The sequence below is a fragment of the Salmo trutta genome, chromosome 35, assembly GCF_901001165.1.
Source record: "Salmo trutta chromosome 35, fSalTru1.1, whole genome shotgun sequence".
NCBI classification, from domain to species: domain Eukaryota; kingdom Metazoa; phylum Chordata; class Actinopteri; order Salmoniformes; family Salmonidae; genus Salmo; species Salmo trutta.
This window is the reverse complement of record NC_042991.1, coordinates 12,612,545-12,638,445: the sequence shown is the minus strand read 5'-3', so window position 1 is coordinate 12,638,445 and position 25,901 is coordinate 12,612,545. Positions and strand designations below refer to the sequence as shown.

Sequence of the window (25,901 nt, the reverse complement as noted above, 5' to 3'; positions counted from 1 at the left end):
AAAGGCAGTTTTGCGTCAGAGGTGGACCTGTGTTTGTCCTGTATCAAATGATTGTAAGGTTGTGTTTGCACAAAAACAGGGTTTACAATGAACGCAATGACAAAGTCATTATTAAATCCACTGAAACACTTACGCTGATGGCAATGACAGTTACGTAGAACCAACCAAGATAAATTGTCAAAAAGGTCAGTTACAAAGAAGGCTATTAGGCCTAATAATCATGGAAAATATGAGAAATACATCAACCTTTATTCATGTTACCAAATTAAATGTAGTATTTGTTATACTAATGTTATAGAAATGACCAATAAGACACTTTCTATGAGTTTAATTGCCAAACTGTTTATTGTCCTTTAAAACAGATACACAAAGTTAAGTTTGAATATGTATGAATATGTCTCAGTCAGGAAATAGGAAAAATATCATTAATTAAATTCACTGTGCACGGTCAAAAGCAGTGACTGCAAACTGTCCTTCTGTAAAAGGCTTTTTTGGGGGGGGAACAAAAAGTGTTTCTCAGGTTACCCGTCGAAAAACCAATTATCTCATGCCTATAGTCTATGGAAGACCTCACAGTTCACATGTTCACCTAAATACGTTATTTTCAAAGCCAGCTCATTATACTCTCAATGCAACTCAATGTTTATTATGCGGTTCTTGCTATTCTAGTCTAAAGGAACCAGAAAATGCTCAAATAATTCGCCTCAGAGCAAACCCATTGAAACAACATGAGATGAGCTAAATTTAGCCATCACCTGGTCTTTTTGTTTGGTGTGGATTGTTATTGTAGAAGGGGTTCACAATTAGATGAACGATGAACAGGCTCTGCCACAGCACAGGGGAAAAGCACAATGCCTATTGACAGTCCCATCCCCCTCTCAATGATAGATAGATTTCTAAAGCAGCTTGTGTCATTCTGTGTGTATTGGACGTCACCAACACGCACACATTGCACTGACATATCGCGTCCATCTCCAAGATCCGATTTCAATTGTTGGTCTTTTTGTTTTCTCAGTCACAGCCATAGAGATAGATAGAGAACTTATATTTGTATCTGTGCCATTATAGTGTCTGTGACAGCATGGGCATCTCCATTTTGAAGTAGTCAATTTTCTTCTTCACAATTAGCTGATTCCTCCTGATGACCCGGTTGGACATGACTCCAACAGGGTCACCAGGAGGGATCAGCCAGTTGTCTACATGAAAATGGTAGAAGACCTCAATGGCGCTGCCCATGCTTATAAGGCCTTTTGGCCACTAGAGGCCTCTATCATTCTCTATGGTCACAGAACACAGGGGTTAGTAGAGGCCCAGGTTCAGTGGGCCCTCTTGTGTTCAATACTTGACAATATTGCCTATATTCACCCCACATAGAAGTTTATTACAGTATTATAGAGAGTGTTATAGAGAGGCTAAAGCAGTGATGGCCCAGGACAGAATACCAGCCAGGACAACAAGAGGAGACAGAAGAAGGGTTTCCCGCGTTGGAATAGCCGACCTGGGGACAACAGGTTTGGTGGACTGGCCTCTTTTGGCAGGTCGGGTGTAGATGTAGGGGTGATCCTAAACATCCAAAACAGCTTTAGTCACGAAAGAAACTGGTCAACAATAAATTTGAGGTTACTGATAAACAGCTTCTATCTCCAGGCCATCAGACTGTTAAACAGTCATCACTAGCCGGCCTCCTCCCAGTAGCCTGCCCTGAACCTTAGACACTGTCACTAGCCAGCTACCACCCGGTACTCAACTCTGCACCTTAGAGACTGCTGCCCTATGTACATATAGTCATTGAACACTGGTCACTTTAAAAATCTTTACATGTTATTTTAACCACTTTATACAGTGCATTCGGAGAGTATTCAAACCCCTTGACTTTTTCCACATTTTGTTGCCTTACAGCCGTATTCTAAAATGTATTAAATATACAAAACTGTTCAAAAATTTGGGGTCACTTAGACATTCCCATGTTTTTGAAAGAGTTGATAAGAAAAAAGCCATATTTCATACTGGCTAATAAAAATAAAAGATTAAGATGGGCAAAAGAACACAGACGCTGGAAGAGGAACTCTGCCTAGAAGGCCAGCATCCCGGAACTGTTGACGTTGAGACTGGTGTTTTGCGGGTACTATTAAATGAAGCTACCAGTTGAGGACTTGTGTGGTGTCTGTTTCTCAAACTAGACACTAATATACTTGTCCTCTTACTCAGTTGTGCACTGGGGCCTCCCACTCCTCTTTCTATTCTGGTTAGAGCCAGTTTGCGCTGTTCTGTGAAGGGAGTAGTACACAGCGTTGTATGAGATCTTCAGTTTCTTGGCAATTTTATCACATGGAATAGCCTTCATTTCTCAGAACAAGAATAGACTGACGAGTTTCAGAAGAAAGTCCTTTGTTTTTGGCCATTTTGAGCCTGTAATCGAACACACAAATGCTGATGCTCCAGATACTCAACTAGTCTAAAGAAGGCCAGTTTTATTGCTTCTTTAATCAGGACAACAGTTTTCAGCTGTGCTAACATAATTGCAAAAGGCTTTCTAATGATCAATTAGCCTTTTAAAATGATAAACTTGGATTAGCTAACACAATGTGCCATTGGAACACAGGAGTGATGGTTGCTGACAATGGGCCTCTGTACGCCTATGTAGATATTCCATAAAAATTCAGCCGTTTCCAGCTACAATAGTCATTTACAACATTAACAATGTCTACACTGTATTTCTGATCAATTTGATGTTATTTTAATGGACCAAAAAAATGTTTTTCTTTCAAAAACAAGGAAATTTCTAAGTGACCACCATTTTGTTAACGGTAGTGTATATTTTTCTACACACAATACCCCATAAAGACAAAGCAAACGTTTTGCAAATGTATACAAAATAAAAATCGTATTTATATAAGTGTTCAGACCCTTTGCTATGAGACTCGAAATTGAGCTCAGGTGCATCCTGTTTCCATTGATCATCCTTGAGATGTTTCTACAACTTGATTGGAGTCCACCTGTGGTAAATTCAATTGATTGAACATGATTAGGAAAGGCACACAACTGTCTATATAAGGTCCCACAGTTGACAGTGCATGTCAGAGCAAAAGCCAAGCCACGAGGTCAAAGGAATTGTCCGTAGATCTCCGAGACAGGAGTGTGTCAAGGCACAGATCTGGGGAAGAATACCAAAAAATGTCTGCAGCATTGAAGGTCCCCAAGAACACAGTAGCCTCATCATTCTTAAATGGAAGAAGCTTGGGACCACCAAGACTCATCCTAGAGTTGGCCACCCGGCCCAATGGAATAATCGGGGAGAAGGGCCTTGGTCAGGGAGGTGACCAAGAACCCAATGGGCACTCGCACAGACCTCCAGAGTTCCTCTGTCGAGATGGGAGAACCTTCCAGAAGGACAAACATCTCTGCAGCACTCCACCAATCAGGCATTTCTGGTAGAATGGCCAAACGGAGCCACTCCTCAGTGGAAGGCACATGACAGCCCTCTTCAAGTTTGCCAAAAGGCACCTAAAGACTCTCAGAGCATGAGAAACAAGATTCTCTTGTCTGATGAAACCAAGATTGAACTCTTTGACCTGAATGCCAAGAGTCACGTCTGGAGGAAACCTGTCACCATCCCTTCGGTGAAGCATGGTGGTGGCAGCATCATGCTGTGGGGATGGATTTCAGAGGCAGGGACTGGGAGACTAGTCAGGATCGAGAGAAAGATGAACGGCGTGAAGTACGGGGAGATCTTTGAAGAAAACCTGCTCCAGAGTGGTCAGGACCTCAGACTGGGGGCGAAAGTTCACCTTCCAACAGAACAACGACCCTAAGCAAGTCTTTGAATGTCCTTGAGTGGCCCAGCCAGAGCCTGGACATCGAACATCTCTGGAGAGACTTGAAAATAGTTGTGCTGCGATGCTCCCCATCCAACCTGACAGTTTGAGAGGATCTGCAGAGAAGAAATGGGAGAAACTACCCAAACACAGGTGTGTCAAGTTCTAAAACCCTTTTTTTTTGCTTTGTAATTATGGGGTATTGGGTGTATATTGATGAGGAAAATGTTTTCTTTAATCCATTTTAGAATAAGGCTGTAACGTAACAATGTGGGAAAAGTCAAGGGGTCTGAATACTTTCTGAATGCACTGTATGTATATACTGTATTCTTGTCATGGCTCATCCTATGCAACTACTACTGTACACACCTTTCTATTCACATACTGTCCATACTGTCTATGCACACCATTCACATACATATGCAGTGGCAAGAAAATGTATGTGAACCCTTTGGAAATACCTGGATTTCTGCATAAATTGGTCAAAATGTTGTCTGATCTTCATCTACGTCACAACAAACACAGTCTGCTTAAACTAATAACGCACAAACAATTATACGTTTTCATGTCTTTATTGAACACACCGTGTAAGCATTCACAGTGCAGGGTGGGAAAAGTATGTGAACCCTTGGATTTAATAACTGGTTGACCCTCCTTTGGCAGCAATAACCTCAACCAAATGTTTTCTGTAGTTGCGAATCAGACCTGCACAACGGTCAGGAGAAATGTCAGGCAATACTTCTTGTGAATAGCAAACAAATTTTGTGAGTTTTTTATAGGGCAAGGCAGCTCTAACCAACATCTCTAATCTCGTCTCATTGATTGGACTCCAGGTTAGCTGACCACTAGGGGTTAACATACTTTTTCCAACCGACATTGTGAATGTTTAAATGATGTATTCAATATAGACAAGAAAAATACAATACTTTGTGTGTTATTAGTTTAAGCACACCATGTTTGTTTGTCTATTGTTGTGACTTAGATGAAGATCAAATTTGATGACCAATTTATGCAGAAATCCAGGTAATTCCAAAGGGTTCACATACTTTTTCTTGCCACTGTATATTTATATTCTCTGGTCTGGAAGCTAAATCCCTACAATTCTATCCATTTTGCCATGGGGTTTTGTACTGTGTATTTAAATGCTGCATTCTCAACATGCTCATTATATTATTTCTACTACTGTACATTGCATTTCAGTTACACTGCATTTGTGTATATACTGTACTCATTTATATACTGGATACCTCAATCTAATATATCTACTATTGTACATATCATTCTTAATATATCTTGTGTAAATGAATCCGGTGTATATACATATAGATTGCATTTGGCTTACTGTTATAGTGCTACAGTATTTTGGATAATTGGATTCATTCTGAAATTTGTCTTTTTTTTGCATTATTATTTGTGTAATTGACATTTCACTGCATTTTTAAGAGCTAGTAACATCTGCTAAACTGTGTACGTGACCAATAAACTTTGATTTGAGTTGTATCCTATTCCTACTTCCATTCCCCTATCATAATATATAGTCCGTTATATTTATATGCAATAGTATCAAATACAAAGAAAGGACACTCAGTCACAGCGCAAGACTTACCATGGGTGGGCAGATGAGCTCGATGGGGTCAGAAAAGCTTGACACCATAAACTTCCCTCCCTCTGGCTGGAACTGGGGAAATTAGATAAGAAACATCGCTAATGTTTAAACTATTGTACCTTTCTGTTATTTCTTGTCATGCTCACTTCCAAATACTCCATGAACAATTACAACATTCCTCACATATGCAGTGTATGGAGTTACAATCAGCATGTATATAAAAGGGTGTTGGGATAATTCTGACCTTTCAAAAGAAAGGCTCACAATTCAGAATCTGCTACTGTCCCTCTTTTTTGATGTGTCATGGTTTTGGATAGTAGTATGTTTGACAACAGGATCATGGCATCTTTCATTTTTAGACCTTTCCAGGAGTGAAACATCTGCAGTAGGACTAATAACCAGCCTTCACTCAGCCAAAGTGACATACCAGTCATTAGCAGCAGACTGAATGGAGAAATTGAATTAGCAATGCTCATGACCTTTGACCCTGCTAGTTAGATATTAGCATCTTGTTAGCATCCTGTTAGCATTATGTAGCGCTCACCATGTTGTTCCACAGCCCCTTAGCTAGCTCCTCATGGCCCTTTATGGTGAAGTGAAAGCAGTCATGGGTGAAAAAGGTCATGTCGATCTTGCCATTCTGTGCGGAGAGACACAAACATCACAACAGTGACAGGTCACGAAATTATTCCCAACTATTCACACATAAATGTCTCTGTGAATGTGTTACCATGCATGATTATCTCACATAGTCTTATATACAGTATCAGTCAAAAGTTTGGACACACCTATTCATTCCAGGGTTTTTCTTTATTTTTACTATTTTCTACATTGTAGAATAATAGTGAAGACATCAAAACTATGAAATAACACGTGGAAGTATCCAAAAAAGTGTTAAACAAATCAAAATATTTTATATTTGAGATTCTTCAAAGTAGCCACCCTTTGCCTTGATGACGGCTTTGCACACTCTTGGCTTTCTCTCAACCAGCTTCATGAGGTAGTCACCTGGAATGCATTTCAGTTAACAGGTGTGCCTTGTTAAAAGTTAATTTGTGGATTTTTTTCCCTTAATGCGTTTGAGCAAATTAGTTGTGTTGTGACAAGGTAGGGGTGGTATACAGAAGATAGCTCTATTTGGTAAAATACCAAGTCCATATTATGGCAAGAACAGCTCAAATAAGCAAAGAGAAATTGCAGTCCGTAATTTATTTAAGACATGAAGGTCAGTCAATGCAGAAAACTTCAAGAACTTGAACATGTCTTAAAGTGCAGTCGCAAAAACCATCAAGCGCTATGATGAAACTGGCTCTCATGAGGACCAACACAGGAAAGGAAGACCGAGTGCAGATTATAAGTTCATTAGAGTTAACTGCACCTCAGATTGCAGCCCAAATAAATGCTTCATAGAGTTCAAGTTACAGACACAACTCAACATCAACTGTTCAGAGTAGACTGCATGAATCAGGCCTTCATGGTCAAATTGCTGCAAAGAAACCACTACTAAAGGACACAAATAAGAAGAAGAGACTTGCTTGGGCCAAGAAACACGAGCAATGGACATTAGACTGGTGGAAATCTGTCCTTTGGTCTGGTTAGTCCAAATGTGACATTTTTGGTTCCAACCGCCGTGTCTTTGTGAGACGCAGAGTAGGTGAATGGATGATCTCCTTATGTGTGGTTCCCACCGTGAAGCATGGAGGAGGTGTGATGATGTGGTGGTGTTTTGCTGGTGACACTGTCTGTGATTTATTTAGAATTCAAGGCACACTTAACCAGCATGGCTACCACAGCATTTTGCAGCGATACGCCATCCCATTTGGTTTGCGCTCAGTGGGACTATCATTTCTTTTCAACAGGAAAATTACCTATCACACCTCCAGGCAGTGTAAGGGCTATTTGACCAAGAAGGAGAGTGATGAAGTGCTGCATAAGATTACCTGGCCTCCACAATCACCCGACCTCAACCCAATTGAGAGGTTTGGGAAAGCAGCCAATGAAAAGCAGCCACAAGTGGTCAGCATATGTGGGAGCTCCTTCAAGACGGTTGGAAAAGCATTCCAGGTGAAGCTGGTTGAGAGAATGCCAAGATTGTGCAAAGTTGTCATCAAGGCAAAGGGTTGCTACTTTGAAGAATCTAAAATCTAAAATATATTTTGAAATGTTTAGCATTTTTTTGGTTACAAAAGGATTCCATATGTGTTATTTCATAGTTTTGATGTCTTCACTATTATTCTACAATGTAGAAAATAGTAAAAATAAAGAAAAACCCTGGAATAGAAGGTATGTCCAAACTATTAACTGGTACTGTATATATAAACTATGTGAGATAATCACGTATAGCTCATAAATAAAACTATATTGAAACAGGCTTGAAACAGCAAAAGGATTCCAGGTAAAAGTCAAGAGACTTTACCGGGAGGCGAGGAGGGTCTGCTTGTTTCATGAAGGGCTGGAGAACAACGGCAAAGTCCTCCCTGAAGAAGCTTTCGCTGTGGAGGAGCTGCTCCAGCCGTTTCTGGATAGTTAATGAGGTGTGTGTTAGTGTAGGGCTAGAACAGAAATATGCACACTGCTGTGAGGTCAGACATTGTAAAGACGCCTTTTCCAGATGTTGAAAATACGTTTTTTCCGGACATTCAAAATAAGTATTTTCCGGAAGTTGACATTGATAAAACTACATGTCAATGAAGAAATCATTATTTCACATTCCAAAATGTTAATTCAAATTTAAATAGGAATATGGAGCCAACTGAAGATTGAAGTACAGAATATTTATTATTGCTCCCATCTGTCACATGTATTTATGTTCGCTTTTTCAAAAGCTTAAGAACTGGCAGTGTTCATGTTTAAAGTTTCCAGACCAACAGAAAGAAACAACAGAAGAACACTTCAACTACATTAACAATCTCAGTAACGGTTTCAGAAACATTTTTCTTCTTATGACTGTGATATGTGGTTGTTTAACTACCTTAGTAGAATGTCACTCTGGATAAGAGTGTCTGCTAAATGACAAATGTAAATGCAAAAATTAACACTGGGTATTATTTTAATGAGCTCCGCTCTCCAAACAAGACCAAATTTGGTCAGTCCGGACCTTATCTGAACCAATCATAGACGTCTACGTTTCACAAGCTTGGACAGCATAGCACAGTACAGTAGAGCACAGTAGAGTACAGTAGGGTATAGTCAGGTACTATACATTACATTATACTGTACTATACTCTACTGAACTATACTACTTTTCTTTACTGTCCTGTACTCTGCTGTGGTCTACTGTTTTGTATTATAGAATACTGTCCTGTACTCTGCTATGGTCTACTGTTTTGTATTATAGAATACTGTCCTGTACTCTGCTATGGTCTACTGTTTTGTACTATAGAATACTGTCCTGTACTCTGCTGTGGTCTACTGTTTTGTAATATAGAATACTGTCCTGTACTCTGCTGTGGTCTACTGTTTTGTAATATAGAATACTGTCCTGTACTCTGCTGTGGTCTACTGTTTTGTAATATAGAATACTGTCCTGTACTCTGCTGTGGTCTACTGTTTTGTAATATAGAATACTGTCCTGTACTCTGCTGTGGTCTACTGTTTTGTAATATAGAATACTGTCCTGTACTATGCTGTCCAAACTTGTTTATGTTTGGTCAAAATCAAGTCCAGTCCAAACAAATCTGAACCAATTATGGACTTCTATGTTTGGGCCAAATCAAGGCCAGTCCGGACCAAATCTTAAACAACTATAGATGTCTGTTTGGGCCAAATCAAGTCTGGTCCATCCCAGACATCTGTAGATGGTGGAATTATGGACGTCGGTCAGTGCCCTCGGGGTAGGTTTCAAATACTCAAAAAATCTGTTAAAATACTTTTAACGAGTCTGCCTGGAGTGCCAGATAGGAGGGTTTTGCAGGTTTGGGTCTTTTCTATTAGTTTATTAAGCCAGACAGGTTCAAACAGGCACAGATAAAGTACATGAATAGATTTTTTTCGTTTTTGAAACCCAGGTCTGCCGACACTGATTGGTTTGTGTGCTGTAGGTGGTGGCATTAACTGCTAGGCCACCCACCTGAAACTCTAGGTTGATCTCCACTAGCTCCTTCAGTTCAGGGGAACCAGCCCCGGGCTTGATCAGGCAGGAACAGAATGATCTGGAACAAATTATGGGTCAAGAATCAAGGTCATGTTCAATAAGCCCGAAATGTGGTACCTTCTAAACTTCTACCAATAAGAAACGCTGTGAAACATTTTGCTACGGTGTGTTCTAATGAGGACGACCCTAGGATCCAACTCAGTTACATAACAATTCAGGGCATCCTACGGATCTTTAAAATATTAACGTGGGGTTCCACATAAGCGACATCATCATACACAATAGAGCAAGTTGATCACACCAATATTTAAAATCTGCCACGATTGCCATTATTGGCTCGTCTTAATTTGTGCGCTCCTTAGAGGAACATAAACATTGGGAAGAGACAATAATAGCATCAGAAGTTGCCCTGCCATAACATGACAATGCCATATTGCGTAGCCTACCTTTGATGCTTATGGGGAGCCCCTAGAGCTCTCAAACTCAACTCTGGACCTCGAAGCCAGTCCCACTCCATTATTTTTGTTGTTGCCCTCTAATCAGGGACTGATTTAGACCTGGGACACCAGGTGGGTGCAATTAATTATCAGGTAGAACAGAAAACCAGTAGTCTCCAGACCTAATAGGGAAAGAGTTGAATACCCCTGCCCTAGAAAATATTTTCAAGATGATGTAGGTGCAAGGGAAGAGTGACTGTGTTCATTATGGTTTACATTTCAAGGAGATTTGACAATTGGCTCAAGGAGGGGTGAGGCGAGAGGCTTGAGGGTGCTGAGGGTGTCCTAAATTTACACCGTAATAGGCTGAGGGTGTCCTAAAATGTACACCGTAGTGCGTAGTGGTTGCAAGGTCAAAGGTCAAAGCCAGGTCACTCACCGTTGGAGCAGGCAGCCTGGGGTGGGCCTCTGGACCTGCCTCAAGGTTTCCATGGGCAGGATTTGAACTACATTCACAATCATACGTGGAACCTAGACCGCAACCATAGAATTAGAATCATTCTATTTCTATGACCGCAACAAAGAGAAATGCAAATGTTGCCATGGTAACACACACTATAATGCATTACACAATGGGTGGGTCTAATCCTGAATGCTGAATGCTGGTTAAAACCACATTCCAGCCAGTTACAGAACAAAAAGACTGAACGACTGGGTCGCGTCTCTGGCAACCGAACCAATAGAACGAACGACCAGCCGGCTTGGGTAGCAACCCTAGATTTGTGTCGGGATAATTTATTGTGGAAGGATGAAATAGTATGAATAAATTAATCCAAATAACGTATTTAATGAAAATATGTCAATCCTTGTTTGAATATGTTGGTAACCCGTTGTATAAAAGTGATAATGCCCTCGAAGCCGGTGTTTGGAGGAGATATTGGCATGGTTTGCAGGCCCTTGACTTTGTCTTGGGCCTAACAACACCCGTGCCAACATATCCTCCAAACACCGGCTTCGAGGGCATTAGCACTTAATTGTACCATGGCATTGTTGAATACTTGTTTCTGATTGGCTTGAAGGGCATTATAAAGCGTGAATTATTTAAGTGATAATGTCCGAGAAGCCAGTGTTTGGAGGATATATTGGCTTTGTCTCGGGCCGGCAAACAGTGCCAATATATCTTCCAAACACCAGCTTCGAGGGCATTATCAGTTATTAATAAAAAATAAAAAATGTATCCCTTTTTCTCCCCAATTTTGTGGTATCCAATTGGTAGTTACAGTCTTGTCCCATTGCTGCAACTCCCGTACGGACTCAGGAGAGGCGAAGGTTGAGAGCCGTGCATCCTCCGCACCAATGTGTCAGAGGAAAGTACACCTGGCGTCAGCGTGCATTGCGCCCAGCCTGCCACAGGAGTCGCTAAAGCGCTATGGGATAAGGATATCTCTGCCGGCCAAACCCTCCCCTAACCCAGACAACGCTGGGCCAATTGTGCGCCACCCCATGGGTCTCCTGGTCGCGGCCAGCTGCGACAGAGCCTGGACTAGAACCAGGATCTCTAGTGGCACAGCTAGCGCTGCGATGCAGTGCCTTAGACCACCGCGCCACTCGGGAGGCGTTATCACTTTTATACAACAGTTTACCAACATATTCAAATAGCGATTGACATGTTTTCATTAAAAATGTTATATTCTTATCCCTTGCTTGCTAGCTAACCAACTACGACTAATTTACAGTCACGTCAAATAGTGCAGCCAGAATAACAGCAAAGTAGCTGCATTTGCAGCTGTTTAAGCTGTTTTCTAGTGACATTTATTTGGATAAATCCATAACAATGAGCTAATGAGGCACAATTTTACCTGGCACAGAAAATGTGCTCACTCGTCAGAAGCCAACAACACACTAACACAATCACTTCAAACTGAAGCTGGAAAGACTGCAAATTAGCTGTGTTTAGTTTTTACCTTTTTTCAAGTAATTATTTTTTGCATTCATAAAAATTATCCCAGCTGATTCATGATTTCGATTGGCTGAGAAAAGCTGCCTGCCTGTCTGTCTCATCCTGACTCCCGACACATTCATTACTATGGTACAGCAGGAGATCGAATTAGAATATTGTAACAATGTTGCAAATGTCGGAGTGACAGACTGCAAGGTTTATGCAAATCTCCACTGTTGAAAACAAAATGTTAGTCTAAAAGAAATGTGAGATGACATCTAGACGCTTTTTATAGTGGAGATCAAGTTAATAACTTGCCTGGCTGGGCTGATGAGACAGTGGACTGCGCAGTCAGATGGAACAGTGTAAATAGGCATTTTAACGTCATAGATTTAGCCGGTGGCAACTTGTGGAATAGACACAGACTAGAATGTGGTTTTAACCAATCAGCATTCAGGATTAGACCCACCCGTTGTATAATTCCCTTTAGAAACTGGGTGGTTCGAGCCCTGAATGCTGATTGGTTGACAGCTGTGGTATATCAGACCGTATACCATGGGAATGACAAAACATTTATTTTTACTGCTCTAATTACATTGGTAACCAGTTTATAATAGCACCTCGGGGGTTTGTGGTATATGGCTGATATACCACGGCTAAGGGCTGTATCCAGGCACTGCGCGTTTATAGCAAGCTAGGACTGATGGTTTGGTTAGCTAAACTAGCAAGTCTGTTTGTTTAGCTAACAAGGCAACTAATGTAGATATCTAGTAAACTTGCCAGCTACTTCAGTGGATGTTGAACAAATTTCTACCTGCAAATCAACACATTTCTAGCCGTACATGTGCTAAATTATAGCCATGGTATAAAACGGATAATGCTTTCTCTGGAAAATAATGCAACTCTGTGGAAGGTTAGTTCCACTCCGCTAGTGCATCTTGGAACACACCTTCCACGTCATTCATTATTTTCCAGAGAACGCATAGCCCCTCGTTGATTATCCCTTACCTATACTCTACCATTCTGAGTGTTAAGTGTTGTAAATCGTAGTTTATAATGTGATAAAACAGTATTCTATGTATTTTCCCTATTTATTCAGGGAAGACCCATTGAGAAGTATACTTTAAAGGGGCAATCTGCAGTTGCTACGTCCAATTAATGATATGTACCCATTTATTCTTGAAGAATATAACTTATTAATGCCTCATGAGCTTAGTTCAACTGTCGTACCCCATCAGAACCAAAAAAATGAGCTTGTTTATAAACGTTGGATTGCCACTTTAAGGGATTATAAAAAAAATATGAATAGAAAATATTTGTGAGCTCTCCCAATGTTACCTCATTCATTAGCATTTCCAAGGAGTTCGTCATGTAGTGAATGTAATTGTCCACTGAGAAAAGAACCTGGGAAGGAGAGTGTTGAAACAAGCGCCAAAGTAAACACCTTTGCTCTTTCTTTATGATATGCACATGAAGTTGCATAGCCTGCATATTATAATGACACAGACCTTATCCTTGCAGTAATCACAGATGTCGTTCATGCCTATGAGAATGGTCAGTAGCTTCCAGTCCGCATCAAAGTTCAGGCCCTGGGTAAAGAAAGGGATGAAAGAGGGGATACAGTAGTCAGTCAGTACTTAATTTACCACTGTAATAAAATTGCTCTTCAAATCAATAAAGAATTCTTAGACATTGGTTTGAAAAGAGAGTTGCTGATCTCAAACGTAATCATAATCAAATCCCGGGTGGGTGCCAGTCTGTTTGTCTAGCTGTTTTATTTTGGCAAGATAATGATTCCCCAAAGCTTTGGTTTGGTATTGAAATGTATTTATTACCAATTTCACATGTGTTTATGGTATTTCCAAATGTAGTACTACCATAATCTCCATAACCACATAGAGCACTGATGAGATCGAGTGGTACACACTTCTAAACACCTGATGTCATTTTTGAGTTCTGCACTCACCTATGCTACCCTTTTTTCAGTGATAAGGTCTAAATAGCATATGTTCTTATCAGACGAGTTTGAATATGACAGGGTTTTATCCTATACAGTATGTTGGAAACCTAGTGGGGTTCTTACCTCATAGTTTCTCAGTGTGTCGATGAGATGTCTGGTCTGCCCTGGTAGATTACTAAGGGACAGTTACGCAACATTACAATACACATCATAACACTGAGGCAAAAAGCACCAGCTACGGTCTGCAATTGGTACATTCATTTTTGGACTTTAAATTGATGATAGCCATTGATTCTTGCGGGAATGTAACTTATAAACACTCATGAGCTTAGTTTAACTGTCTTACCCCATCCGAACACCAAATAGAAGCTTGTTTTAACGTTATTGTATGCAAACACTGTATAGTTTCAAAACTAGGTAAACTATCATTTTGAACTCATGGATGGTCAGTCTTGGCATTCATAACTCCAACTCTATGAGTTTAAGAGTGGTTGCATATCTCCAGCCCCATCCCTCAGCTGTTAACCAAAACAAAGTTCAGAGTGGTCAGTTTGTTGTTGTTTTTTTTAATCCCAGACTGTAGCTTTAAGCATGTTAAATGTGAAATACGTCTCCAATAGTATTAATGACGTGAATTAACATTTGCACATTTTATTTAATACCAGAAATACTGAATTTTCAAGTGGCTGAATCAGACAAAATGTGTTTGTTTGTAAAATGTGTTTGTTTTTTGAAATTAGCAGCATTTTGTTATTTCGTGAGTTGTGCAGAACATAAAAATCATACTGAGTGTGTCATAAAATAATTTTGATTCGGATATTAGTGAAGGTCAAAACTGTGACACAATGTCCTATCTTAGCATGGAATAGGCAGATAATATTATCAGGAGGAACACTGGGAAATATCTTTCAGAACATTATCAGAGAAGGGTTAGTCAAGGCTAGTGTCACCATAGAGTTGGGTAGAGAGCAACCCTGGACAGTGCTTTAATTCCAATCAGGTCAGCAGGAGGGGTCAGCCAATTAATTATACTCCTGAGCAAACATTCCATAACTGCAGGTGGCAGTAAATCACCAACCTTGGCTTTATACCGGTTCAGACAATACACAATCCAGCACAACAGGTGGTGATATGCACCTTTTCAGTTTATTTACAAACTGCCAATACACTCTTGGAAGTAGAAGAATAAGCAATTGACTACTTTAAAATGGAGATAGCCATCAATGTCTCTGTCCATGCCGTCACAGAAGACACCATTGCAAGGATAGGAGGTGTGGCATCTTTCCATATCTAGGATTGTCACATTCATTACTTATTTTCACAAGTCTAAATAAAAAACTTTAAAACAAACAGCCCAAATATCTGATTATTTTGAGCTGTTACAGAATGAAACTAACAATAAGTACACAGACAGAAATTAGTCATGAAACAAAATAAATGAGTGTAGCACAGGCAGCTACACATAATATGGTTGAAATCGTTAGATTGTGTATGCAACTCTGGCCTCATGGAGAAACGAGGTGTGACAACAACATGATTTCGAGGTATGGCTACACGAGACAAGTGTAACTCAAAGGTGCAGTGTCATTTAACTCAAATCTGCAGCCACTTAAAAGTTAGTTTAGATATGCTATGAGACATCACACCACTGTGTTATACAAGCATTGTGCCAGTAGCATGGCACAAACTAGCTTTTTAGTGCACGCAACTCTATGCATCACTTTCATTGGTTAAATCTCTGGCAGACAGACAGTATATTTGCATATTTCACCATAGTGGTTTCTTACAAGGTGTTGTGTCCGGTCACGGCCAGGTTGAATCCTGTTTCGCTGAGGGGGGCTGAGGTTCCATGGACAGTCTTGGCCGGTGCAGCACCAAGCACATTGGGATTGAAAAGCCTTACGATATCTAGAGCACATGCCAAGGAGGGTTCACACAGGGAAAAAATATCAAATATATATATGTATATATAAGTGAGTGCTGGCCTTTAATTTGATTGATTTTTGGTTCCAAGCACCCTTTCTATTGGGTTACAGAAGAGGATTTAGAGCTGAGCACATTCTCTTCCTTTGTCTCCATCTCTGGGGTGAAGTTTCCCCTACATACAGATCTAGGATAAGCTTTCCCTCGCCAATTCTAACCTTAACCATTAGTGGGGGAAATGCAAAACTGACCCCAGATCAGCATCTAGGGGCAACTTCCCCCTACACCTTACGCTCACACAGGTAGAACATGAAGGATGATAGGTCACTGTGCATTCTATCGTCAAGGTAGATGTTGCCTCTAACCATTGATAAAGGATCTGCTATTACTTCAAACCTAACCATAACCAGGCAAAAACATTTGCAAGATAAAGCCTGAGTGCCAGCATTGCTGTTCTATTACGACCACTCCTTGTCACTCATTGCCATCTATGGCTTTACAATTATCGAAATTAAGTTGGCAAGAGCACAAACAGATCTGGGACCAGGCTGCCCAAGATCAGTCTGGTTAGAATGAATTTGTGCCAATGAATGACTAATGTTCCTACAAAGCTCAAGGTGTTATTTGAGTCAAAAGACACTTACTTGCCAGTGTAATGACATCTTGGTATGATCCATGGCCCCCGATGCTGCAAGGTACAAGACATTTTCCACTATAGTGTCAGTGTCATTAGGTCGTCATTCAAAAACAATTGCATTACTTCCAAATTATGACAATAATTGACTGATTATTATGAGACAGAGAACTATCATTCAGAATACCCAAATAACGGACAAGAAAGCATACATTACTATGTAAAGTTGTCATCTTGATACAATTCTTATTCTCATCATTCTTGTCATATTCTCATCTAAAGACAATTAATTGGGTACCTCCATGACACGTGACGGAACTCGATAGGAATCCCAAGGACGTTGGTGGCATTGGCACCAATGGCGGTCTGAATAGAGAGGGCAAGACGGTCCATGTAGCAATTCATCAAACAATCAACCACAAGGTGAGTCATATGTATTAGTAACAATTTCCTTTCCAGTGAGACAGTAACCACAAAACTGTTAATAGCAAACCACAGTATGTTAATCGAAACAGTATAATAGAGCCATGACTGCGATGAATGGTCAAAGATTATTCAACTATGACATTGACATACAGTCCCTTGGGAAAGTACTCAGAACCCTTATTCTAAAATGGATTAAGAAAAATCTGCAATCTACACACAATACCCCATAATGACAAAGCGAAAACAGGTTTTTCACATTTTGGGGAAATGCTTTAAAAATAAAAAACAGAAATACCTTATTTGAATAAGTATTCAGACCCTTTGCTATGAGACTCGAAATTGAGCTCAGGTGCGTCCTGTTTCCGTTGATCATCCTTGAGATGTTTCTACAATTTGATTGGAATCTACTTCTGGTAAATGAAATTGATTGGACATGATTTGGAAAGGCACAAACCTGTCTAAGTAAGGTCCGACAGTTGACAGTGTATTTCAGAGCAAAAACCAAGCCATGAGGTCGAAGGAATTGTCCGAAGAGCTCCGAGACAGGATTGTGTCGAGGCACAGATCTGGGGAAGGGTACCAAAAAATGTCTCCAGCATTGAAGGTCCCCAAGAACACAGTGGCCTCCATCATTCTTAAATGGAAGAAGTTTGGAACCACCAAGACTCTTCCAAGAGTTGGCCACCCGGCCAAACTGAGCAATCGGAGGAAAAGGGCCTTGGTCAGGGAGGTGACCAAGAACCTGATGGTCACTCTGACAGAGCTCTAGAGTTCCTCTGTGGAGAAGGGAGAACCTTCCACAAACATCTCTGCAGCACTCCACCAATTAGGCCTTTATGGTAGAGTGGCCAGACGGACGCCACTCCTCAGTAAAAGGGACATGACAGCCCACTTGGAGTTTGCCAAAAGGCACCTAAAGACTCTCAGACCATGAGAAACAAGATTCTCTTGTCTGATGAAACCAAGAGTGAACTCTTTGGCCTGAATGCCAAGCATCACGTCTGGAGGAAACCTGGCACCATCCTTACGGTGAAGCATGGGGGTGGCAGCATCTTGCTGTGGGGATGTTTTTCAGCGGCAGGGACTGGGAGACTAGTCAGGATTGAGGAAAAGATTAAAGGAACAAAGTACAGAGAGATCCTTGATGAAACCCTGCTCCAGAGAGCTCAGGATCTCAGACTGGGGAGAAGGTTCACCTTCCAACCAAACAGCAATCCTAAGCACACAGCCAAGACAGCGCAGGAGTGGCTTTGGGTCAAGTCTCTGAATGTCCTTGAGTGGCCCAGCCAGAGCCCGGACTTAAACCCGATCTAACATCTCTTGAGATACCTGAAATAGCTGTGCAGCAACACTCCCCATCCAACTTGACAGAGTTTGAGAGGATCTGCAGAGAAGAATGGAAGAAACTCCCCAAAAACAGGTGTGCCAAGCTTGTAGCATCATACGCAAGAAGACTCGAGGCTGTAATCGCTGCCAAAGGTGCATCAACAAAGTACTGAGTAAAGGGTCTGAATACTTATGTAAATGTAATATTGTATTTTTTCATAAATTAGCAACAATTTCTAAAAACCTGTTTTTGCTTTGTCATTATTTTAGGTTGTGTGTAGATTGAGGGGAAAAAACAATTAAATCCATTTTAGAATAAGGCTGTAACGTAACAAAATGTGGAAAAAGTCAAGGACTCTGATTATTTCCGAAGGCACTGTACGTGCCAAAGATTAGCAAATTCAACTATTATGATTAAAGCAATCTGCCATTCTAAGTTCAATGTTAACTTTTTTTCTCTCACTGGCCTGAACAGAATTTCTAATGGCCCTGACCTGTGGTGGTTTAATGGTTTAAATGCATTGAGGTCTTGAGCCCACAATAGCTTTAAATGAATTGGTTAGTTGATTTGGTCCAGTCCAGACAGTTCAGTTAAACTCATTACAGTAACTACTTCCCATATATTTCCATGCAGCATTGAGTGAAACTGCTCCAATATGCTAGACGTGGATGCATGTGTCACGGTTGTCGTAAGAACGGGACCAAGGCGCAGCGGATGTTGAGTTCCACATATTTATTACAAAGTGAAACTTTAAGCAAAAACAATAAATCAATAAACGAACAACGAAACGTGACTACTTGGTGCACATGCACAAACACAAAACAATATCCCACAAACACAGGTGGGAAAAATAGCTGCTTAAATATGATCCCCAATTAGAGACAACAATTACCAGCTGCCTCTAATTGGGAACCATACAAAACACCAACATAGAAAATAAAACCAGAACACAACATATAAATTTTAAACTAGAATACCCCCTAGTCATGCCCTGACCTACTACACCATAGAGCAAATGGGAGGGTGGGGGGGTAATTAGTGTCGGCGGCGGCTCCGGTGTAGGTCGTAGCCCCCACCCAGACCCCGGATCCGGCCATCGCGCCGGGCTGAACGCCGTGCCTGGACTGGGCACCGGCACAAAGAAAGGCTCCGGCTTTGGAGCTGGGTTGGACGCCGTGCCTGGACAGAGCACCGGCGCAGAAGAAGGCTTTGGCCATGGAGCGGGACTGGACGCCATGCCTGGACGCTGTGCCTGGACTGGGCACTGGCACAGAGGAAGGCGCCGGCTTTGGAGCGGGACTGGACGCCGTGCCTGGACACCGGCGCAGAGGAAGGCTCCGGCCTTGGAGCGGGACTGGACGCCGTGCCTGGACTGGGCACCGGCACAGAGGGAGGCTCCTGCCATGGAGCGGGACTGGACGCCGTGCCTGGACTGAGCACCGGTGCAGAAGAAGGCTCCGGCCATGGAGCGGGACTGGATGCCGTGCCTGGACTGGGCACCGGCGCAGAGGAAGGCTCCTGCCTTGGAGCGGGACTGGACTCCATGCCTGGACTGGGCACCGGCGCAGGGGAAGGCTCCGGCCTTGGAGCGGGACTGGACACCGTGCCTGGACTGAGCACCGGCGCAGAGGAACGCTCTGGCCCTGGAGCTGGACTGGACGCCGTGCCTGGACTCTCCAGACCATTGACCGTCGCCAGAGGTTCCGGCCCGTGGAACCGTCGCCGGAGGCTCCGGACCGTGGAACCGTCGCCGGAGGCTCCGGACCGTGGAACTGTCGCCGGAGGCTCCGGACAGTGGAACTGTCGCCGGAGGCTCCGGACAGTGGAACTGTCGCCAGAAGCTCCGGACTGTGAAGGTGGCACCAGACTGGTGACACGCTCTTCAGGACGAGTGCGAGGAGCAGGCACAGGACGTACCGGACTGGGGACACGCACTTCAGGGCGAGTGCGAGGAGGAGGCACAGGACGTACCGGACTGGGGAGGCGCACTGGAGGCCAGAAGCGTGGGGCCGGTACAGGTTGCACCGGACTGGTGACACGCGCTTCAGGGCGAGTGCGGGGAGCAGACACATGACGTACCGGACTGGGGACACACACTTCAGGGCGAGTGCGAAGGAGGAGAGACAGGACGTACCGGACTGGGGAGGCGCACTGGAGGCCAGAAGCGTGGAGCCGGCCCAGGTTGCACCAGACTGCTAATCGGATAATCTGGTCGGATGTTGAGCAGAACACACTTGCACAACATCTCTCTCATCTCTCTCTCCCAACTTCCCCATTGCCTCCCTGACAGTCTCTAGCTCTTCAGGGCGAGTGCAGGGAGCAGGCACAGAACATACAGAGCTGGAGAGTCGCACTGGAGATCTGATGTGTGGAGCCGGCACAGGTTTCACCGGACTGATGACACGCTCCTCCAAACGCCTGCGTTGCCGCATACTCCTAGCTAACTCCATTCTCCGGTATCCTTCCTCACACTGTTCCATCGATTCCCAGGCGGGCTCTGGCAATCTCCTTGGGTCGACCAACCACTTCTCTATCGCCTCCCTGGCGGTCTCTGGCTCTTCCCTCTGCTCAGCCGCCAGCTCCATGTGCCCCCCCCAAAAAAATCTTGGGGTTTCTGTGGCCGCGGTCGCTGTCCCCCTATGCTCCTTGGCGACTCCCGCCAAGGAAGCGTCTCATGTCCTCTCATGTCCTCCCAAGTCCAAAACTCCCTTACCTCATTTTCACGCTGCTTGGTCCTTTGTTGGTGGGATATTCTGTCACGGTTGTCGTAAGAACAGGACCAAGGTGCAGCGGATGTTGAGTTCCACATATTTATTACAAAGTGAAACTTTAAGCAAAAACAATAAATCAATAAACGAACAATGAAATCTGACTACGTGGTGCACATGCACAAACACAAAACAATATCCCACAAACACAGGTGGGAAAAATAGCTACTTAAATATGATCCCCAATTAGAGACAACAATTACCAGCTGCCTCCAATTGGGAACCATACAAAACACCAACATAGAAAATAAAACTAGAACAAAACATAGAAATGTTAAACTAGAATACCCCCTAGTCACGCCCTGACCTACTACACCATAGAGAAACAAGGGCTCTGTATGGTCAGGGCGTGACAGCATGGTTTTGCATTTACTAGTTTCAGTTTTGAAAAGGTGACACACCAGTTGCTTTAAAGGGGAAATATAAGATTTGAAGAACAACAAAGCAGCCACCCCATCACTTGTTTTGGTAAACAGCTGAGGGATAGGGCTGGAGAAATGTAACCACTCTTTAAATTCATAGACTGTGCTGTGGATGCAATGACTGACCATCCATGACATCAACGTTATAGTTTTAAAGGCCCAGTACAGTCAAAAACGTGATTTGCCTGTATTTCATATACATTTCCACACTATGAGGTTGGAATAATACTGTGAAATTGTGAAAATGATGATAATGTAAGTAACTAGTGTAAGATAAAATAATGATTTTGTTGAGATGGAGTTTTTCCACACCTCTGCCAATAACAGTTAGTTTTCAGTTTTCCCATCCTCACTCAGACCACTCTCAGACAGTACTAGCAACATTTTTATTACATTCAAAACCATCACAGTAAAGTACTGAATTGGTACCCAGAAATGATTTGATATTGAGATAAAAATGTCTGCATTGGACCTTTAACCGTGGTTTGAAGCTATACAACGTTTGTTTATCATTTAATTGTTTAGAAACAATGAAGCAAAATGAGCAAAATTATGGGTTTTGATGGGGCACGACTGTTAAACTAAGCTCATGAAGCACTTGTAAATTATATTCTTAAAGAATCAATGGCTATTTATCATTAATTGCAAAGTCCAAAATTGGATATACCAATCACGTCCCCCTTTAACTAACACCCACAGCCCCAAAAACTCTGGTCAAGAGTCAAGTGTAAAGTGTTTGTGTTAAGACAAACTCAACGTTGAACTCACCGTCAGAGAATCCCCAAGGGCAGCAATGACTTTAATGTCCGCTGCCTTTACCAACTCAACTAAAGAGCAAGAAGAGAGACAAAGTCAAGAGAAAGGACACATTGGTGGATATTGAGAGAGAGAGAGAGAGAGAGAGAGAGAGAGAGAAAGAGAGAGAGAGAGATTTATAATGACCAGCCATAATGCACACATTGATGACCAAGGTGGCCTCCTACACTGTCCACATATCATATTAGGTTGTAGAAGGCTAATATAAGAGGTGTGTCACTGTGCTTGCTTCCTTTTTTGTCCCTCACTGGGCTTGGACCAGGAACCATCTGCCTGGCAAACATACGTGACTGCCTGCTTGACAGGCGGTCACATCTTTATTTATTACACTAGAAAAGCTAGCAATACAATAGCGTGATTCAATTTCAAGCTAGCAATACAATAGCGTGATTCAATTTCAAGCTAGCAATACAATAGCGTGATTCGATTTCAAGCTAGCGATTCGATTTATAGCTGGGGAAGGAGGTTACGAATCCAACACCATTAGACTAACAACATTGATTCAATTGTTCAACTCCCACAAGGAAAACATACAACAGGGTTCCCCAACTGGCGGCCCGCGGATGATTTTATTTGGCGCCCCAAGTTTTCTGTGCAAAAACAATAATACAAATATATATATATATATTCAAATATTCAAATATTGCTTTACACAAAAGACTAAAACTCCAGCAAATAAGCTCCAAGTGATTCAAATTTTGGAATCTGTTCCAAAGTATTTCCAAGTATACATGCATAGCAGATAGATATACAGTGCATTCGGAAAGTATTCAGACCCTTTGAATTTTTCCACATTTTGTGACGTTACAGCCTTATTCTAAAATTGATAAAAGAATTTTTTTCATCTCATCAATCTACACACAATACCCCATAATGACAAAACAAAAACAGTTTTTATACATTTTTGCAAATGTATAAAAACAGAAAAAATGAATTATCACATTTACATAAGTATTCAGACCCTTTACTCAGTACTTTGTTGAAGCACCTTTGGCAGTGATTACATCCGAGAGTCTTCTTGGCACACCTGTATTTGGTCTGAATACTTTCCGAATGCACTATAGGTGATCATATACAAATGCAAGCAAGGTTTGAAATTATTACGTTTTAGTCAAATATAATATCTGTTGGGCGTCTTGCAATCAATTTAGTCTACAAATTATTTGTAATTATGTTCCGGCCCCATGACCATCCACTCAAGAAAATCTAGTTGATGATCTCTAACATACAGTATTTTCTCAGAGAGAAGGCAGTTGAAGATGTCTCTAAGGACTGGTCTAGGATCTGCCCCCAAAACCCTGTTCCCAGGGCTGGACATTATGGCGCTGTTTCCTAGCCTTACAAAGCTGCCTGATTCCACAAGCTTACATTAATACCATGTCCGGGAAACCACACCTTTGAGTTAGAGAATAAGACTGGCCTGGAATCAGTTCACATATTGACTTTCTAAATCAACTCTCAAGGATGGTTCCATCTTACCTGATGAGGGGACAGTGGGCGAGCGACTCATGTCAGGACATTGGAAAGGAGAATGTGTGAAGTTCACCGGTCTGGTTTTCTCTGGAAACTCCTGAAACAAGAATGAGAGTGAAGGAGAGAAAAGAATAGATATACAGATAGAAGGTAGAACGCAGTAAATATGTCTGTACATATTTCTGATTATAATGGGGAAAACGATGGTCCCCTGGTACCAAGACGAGTTGCAAGGGAACAAGAATCCACATCAGACCAGGAAGATGTTCCAACCTCTAAGATACAACTGCGTGTGCGTGTACATGTGTGTGCGTGTGTGTGTGTGTGCGTCAACTGCTATCAATACCGAACAAACAGCTACAAACATTCAGATATCCTGACATGACACTGAATATTAACTTGAATAACAAACAACCAAGGTCATGTAGTCATAGCAGAATCAGTCAGTCATGTCATTAAAGAGACAGTTCACCCAAATTACAAATCTGGTTTTCCTAACCTGTAAGCAGTCTATGTACAAGTTATGACAGCAATCCATGCTTTGGTGTAGTTTCCCTGGCAGTGGCTGGCACTGTTTCCAAAATGCTAATGTTTTAGCATGTGGCAAAAATCCCATTCAAGTCATGGGACCAAAATGAGCATTTTTCACACATCATGTTCAAATCATGCTAATATCGGTCCCATGACTTAAATGGGATTTGTGGCACAAATGCTAAAATGTAAGCATGTGGAAACAGTGCCAAGGAAACAAACCAAAGCATGGATTGCTGTCATACCTTGTCCATAGACCGCTTACAGGGCAAGGAAACCAATATGTCATTTTGTAATTTGGGTGAACTATCCCTTTAACTGTAGCATGCTGTACATCTACACATACCAATGTGTAAGTGATGTACACACAGACCAATTAAGTTTTCTTCAGATAATTCAAGTCACGTAACAAATGCTTAATTAAAATAATGTAGATCAATATTTAGCATAGGTCCCCTTGATGTGAGACGACATAACACATTTATAAGAACTAAATAACCATTCAATAAAAATGCCATTGATGAAAGATAATTTAAACTTGTTACTATCATCAATGTGTTATGAAGGCCTCTACATTACCAAAGGTTACCAAAGGCGCATACTGAAGATAAAACCTCTGGGGTGAAGTTTCCCCTAGGTGCAAATCTAGGATCAGCTTCCCCGCCCCCAATCCTAACCTTAACCATTAGTTAAGAAATGTAAAACTGCTCCAACATCAGCGTCTAGGGGCAACTTCACCCTACACCAAGATGATAAAAGGGTCAAAGGGGACAGTACCTTGTGGAGAGCCTCCTGGCTGTAGTGTCGTATGCCTTCCTCATACTGCCACCACCACTTGTTGCCTTAGAAGGAGACAGTATCCATGAAGGGGTATCTTCCCAGCAGGCAAAACTGGTTGGAATGATGTCATTACAACAACCAGAAACTGGTTTTAATTACATCATTATGATGTCATTACAACCAGTTTTGCCTGCTGAGTTTGTCCTGGTGCTTACATAACCCAGCCAATACAAAAGACCAAGAGAAACTGAAGTCAGGTTATGCGGAAAGCATATTTTTTCTGTTGTGATTACGATCTACTTCTGTAGTCTTCATTATCATCGCTGCAGGCTGCCAAACTTTTATATGTCTAACTTTTGAAACCAAAAATCCCTGATGTCCCTTTGTGAACAGGTCCTCCATTATCTAAACCAACATCGACCGACCCAAGCCAGGCCCCTTTCAGAAAAAACTGCTCGCCCCAACAATGTGGCCACAGCAACTGACATGTGTGTGGAATGTGTGTGGAATGTGTGTGTGTGTGTGTGTGTGTGTAAAATGTGAAATATGCACAGATAGGGACTCTGTGCAGGCTGTTCTCCTGCTGGTTCCAGCACTTACCTTTGGCAGAGGAGGCTAGCGCACAGGTTGCCACGGCAATCAAAAGCCACCCCATAGTGGCGTGTGGTGTGTGGGGACAGCACAATGTGATGCACGGCCAGAGGGCACGGCCATTATATGAGGCCAACCTTATCTCCCCCACCCAAAACAGCTGAGTGACAAAGTCCGGGCCCAGTTATACAGAAAGCATAAAGGATCGGTCATAGAGCTAGTAGCACAAGGGAACTGACCTCCACACACAGCCAATTAGCCATTATTATAGACAGGACCGGCTTTAGTCTTTTGGGGGCCCTTAGCGCAATTTGGTTTTGAGGCCCCCCCACCAAGGGGGATAACATTTTTTTGTTGTGC

At 42.1% G+C, this 25,901-nt stretch overlaps 1 protein-coding gene across 1 annotated transcript; it reads right to left on the bottom strand.

Moving 5' to 3' along the window:
• Window positions 1-1,231: 1,231 nt before the first annotated feature.
• On the bottom strand, window positions 1,232-25,605 carry si:dkey-177p2.18 (phospholipase B1, membrane-associated). Its single transcript, XM_029732911.1, has 16 exons — window positions 25,551-25,605; window positions 24,948-25,012; window positions 23,646-23,736; window positions 22,119-22,177; window positions 16,706-16,773; window positions 16,418-16,461; window positions 15,638-15,758; window positions 13,974-14,025; window positions 13,399-13,479; window positions 13,229-13,294; window positions 10,391-10,482; window positions 9,491-9,572; window positions 7,838-7,939; window positions 5,966-6,061; window positions 5,422-5,493; window positions 1,232-1,563 (listed from the first exon to the last, which is right to left on the bottom strand). Exons 1-16 carry the CDS (start codon window positions 25,603-25,605, stop codon window positions 1,402-1,404), a joined length of 1,308 nt encoding a protein of 435 aa, XP_029588771.1. The 3' UTR covers window positions 1,232-1,401.
• Between the last annotated feature and the right edge of the window lie 296 nt (window positions 25,606-25,901).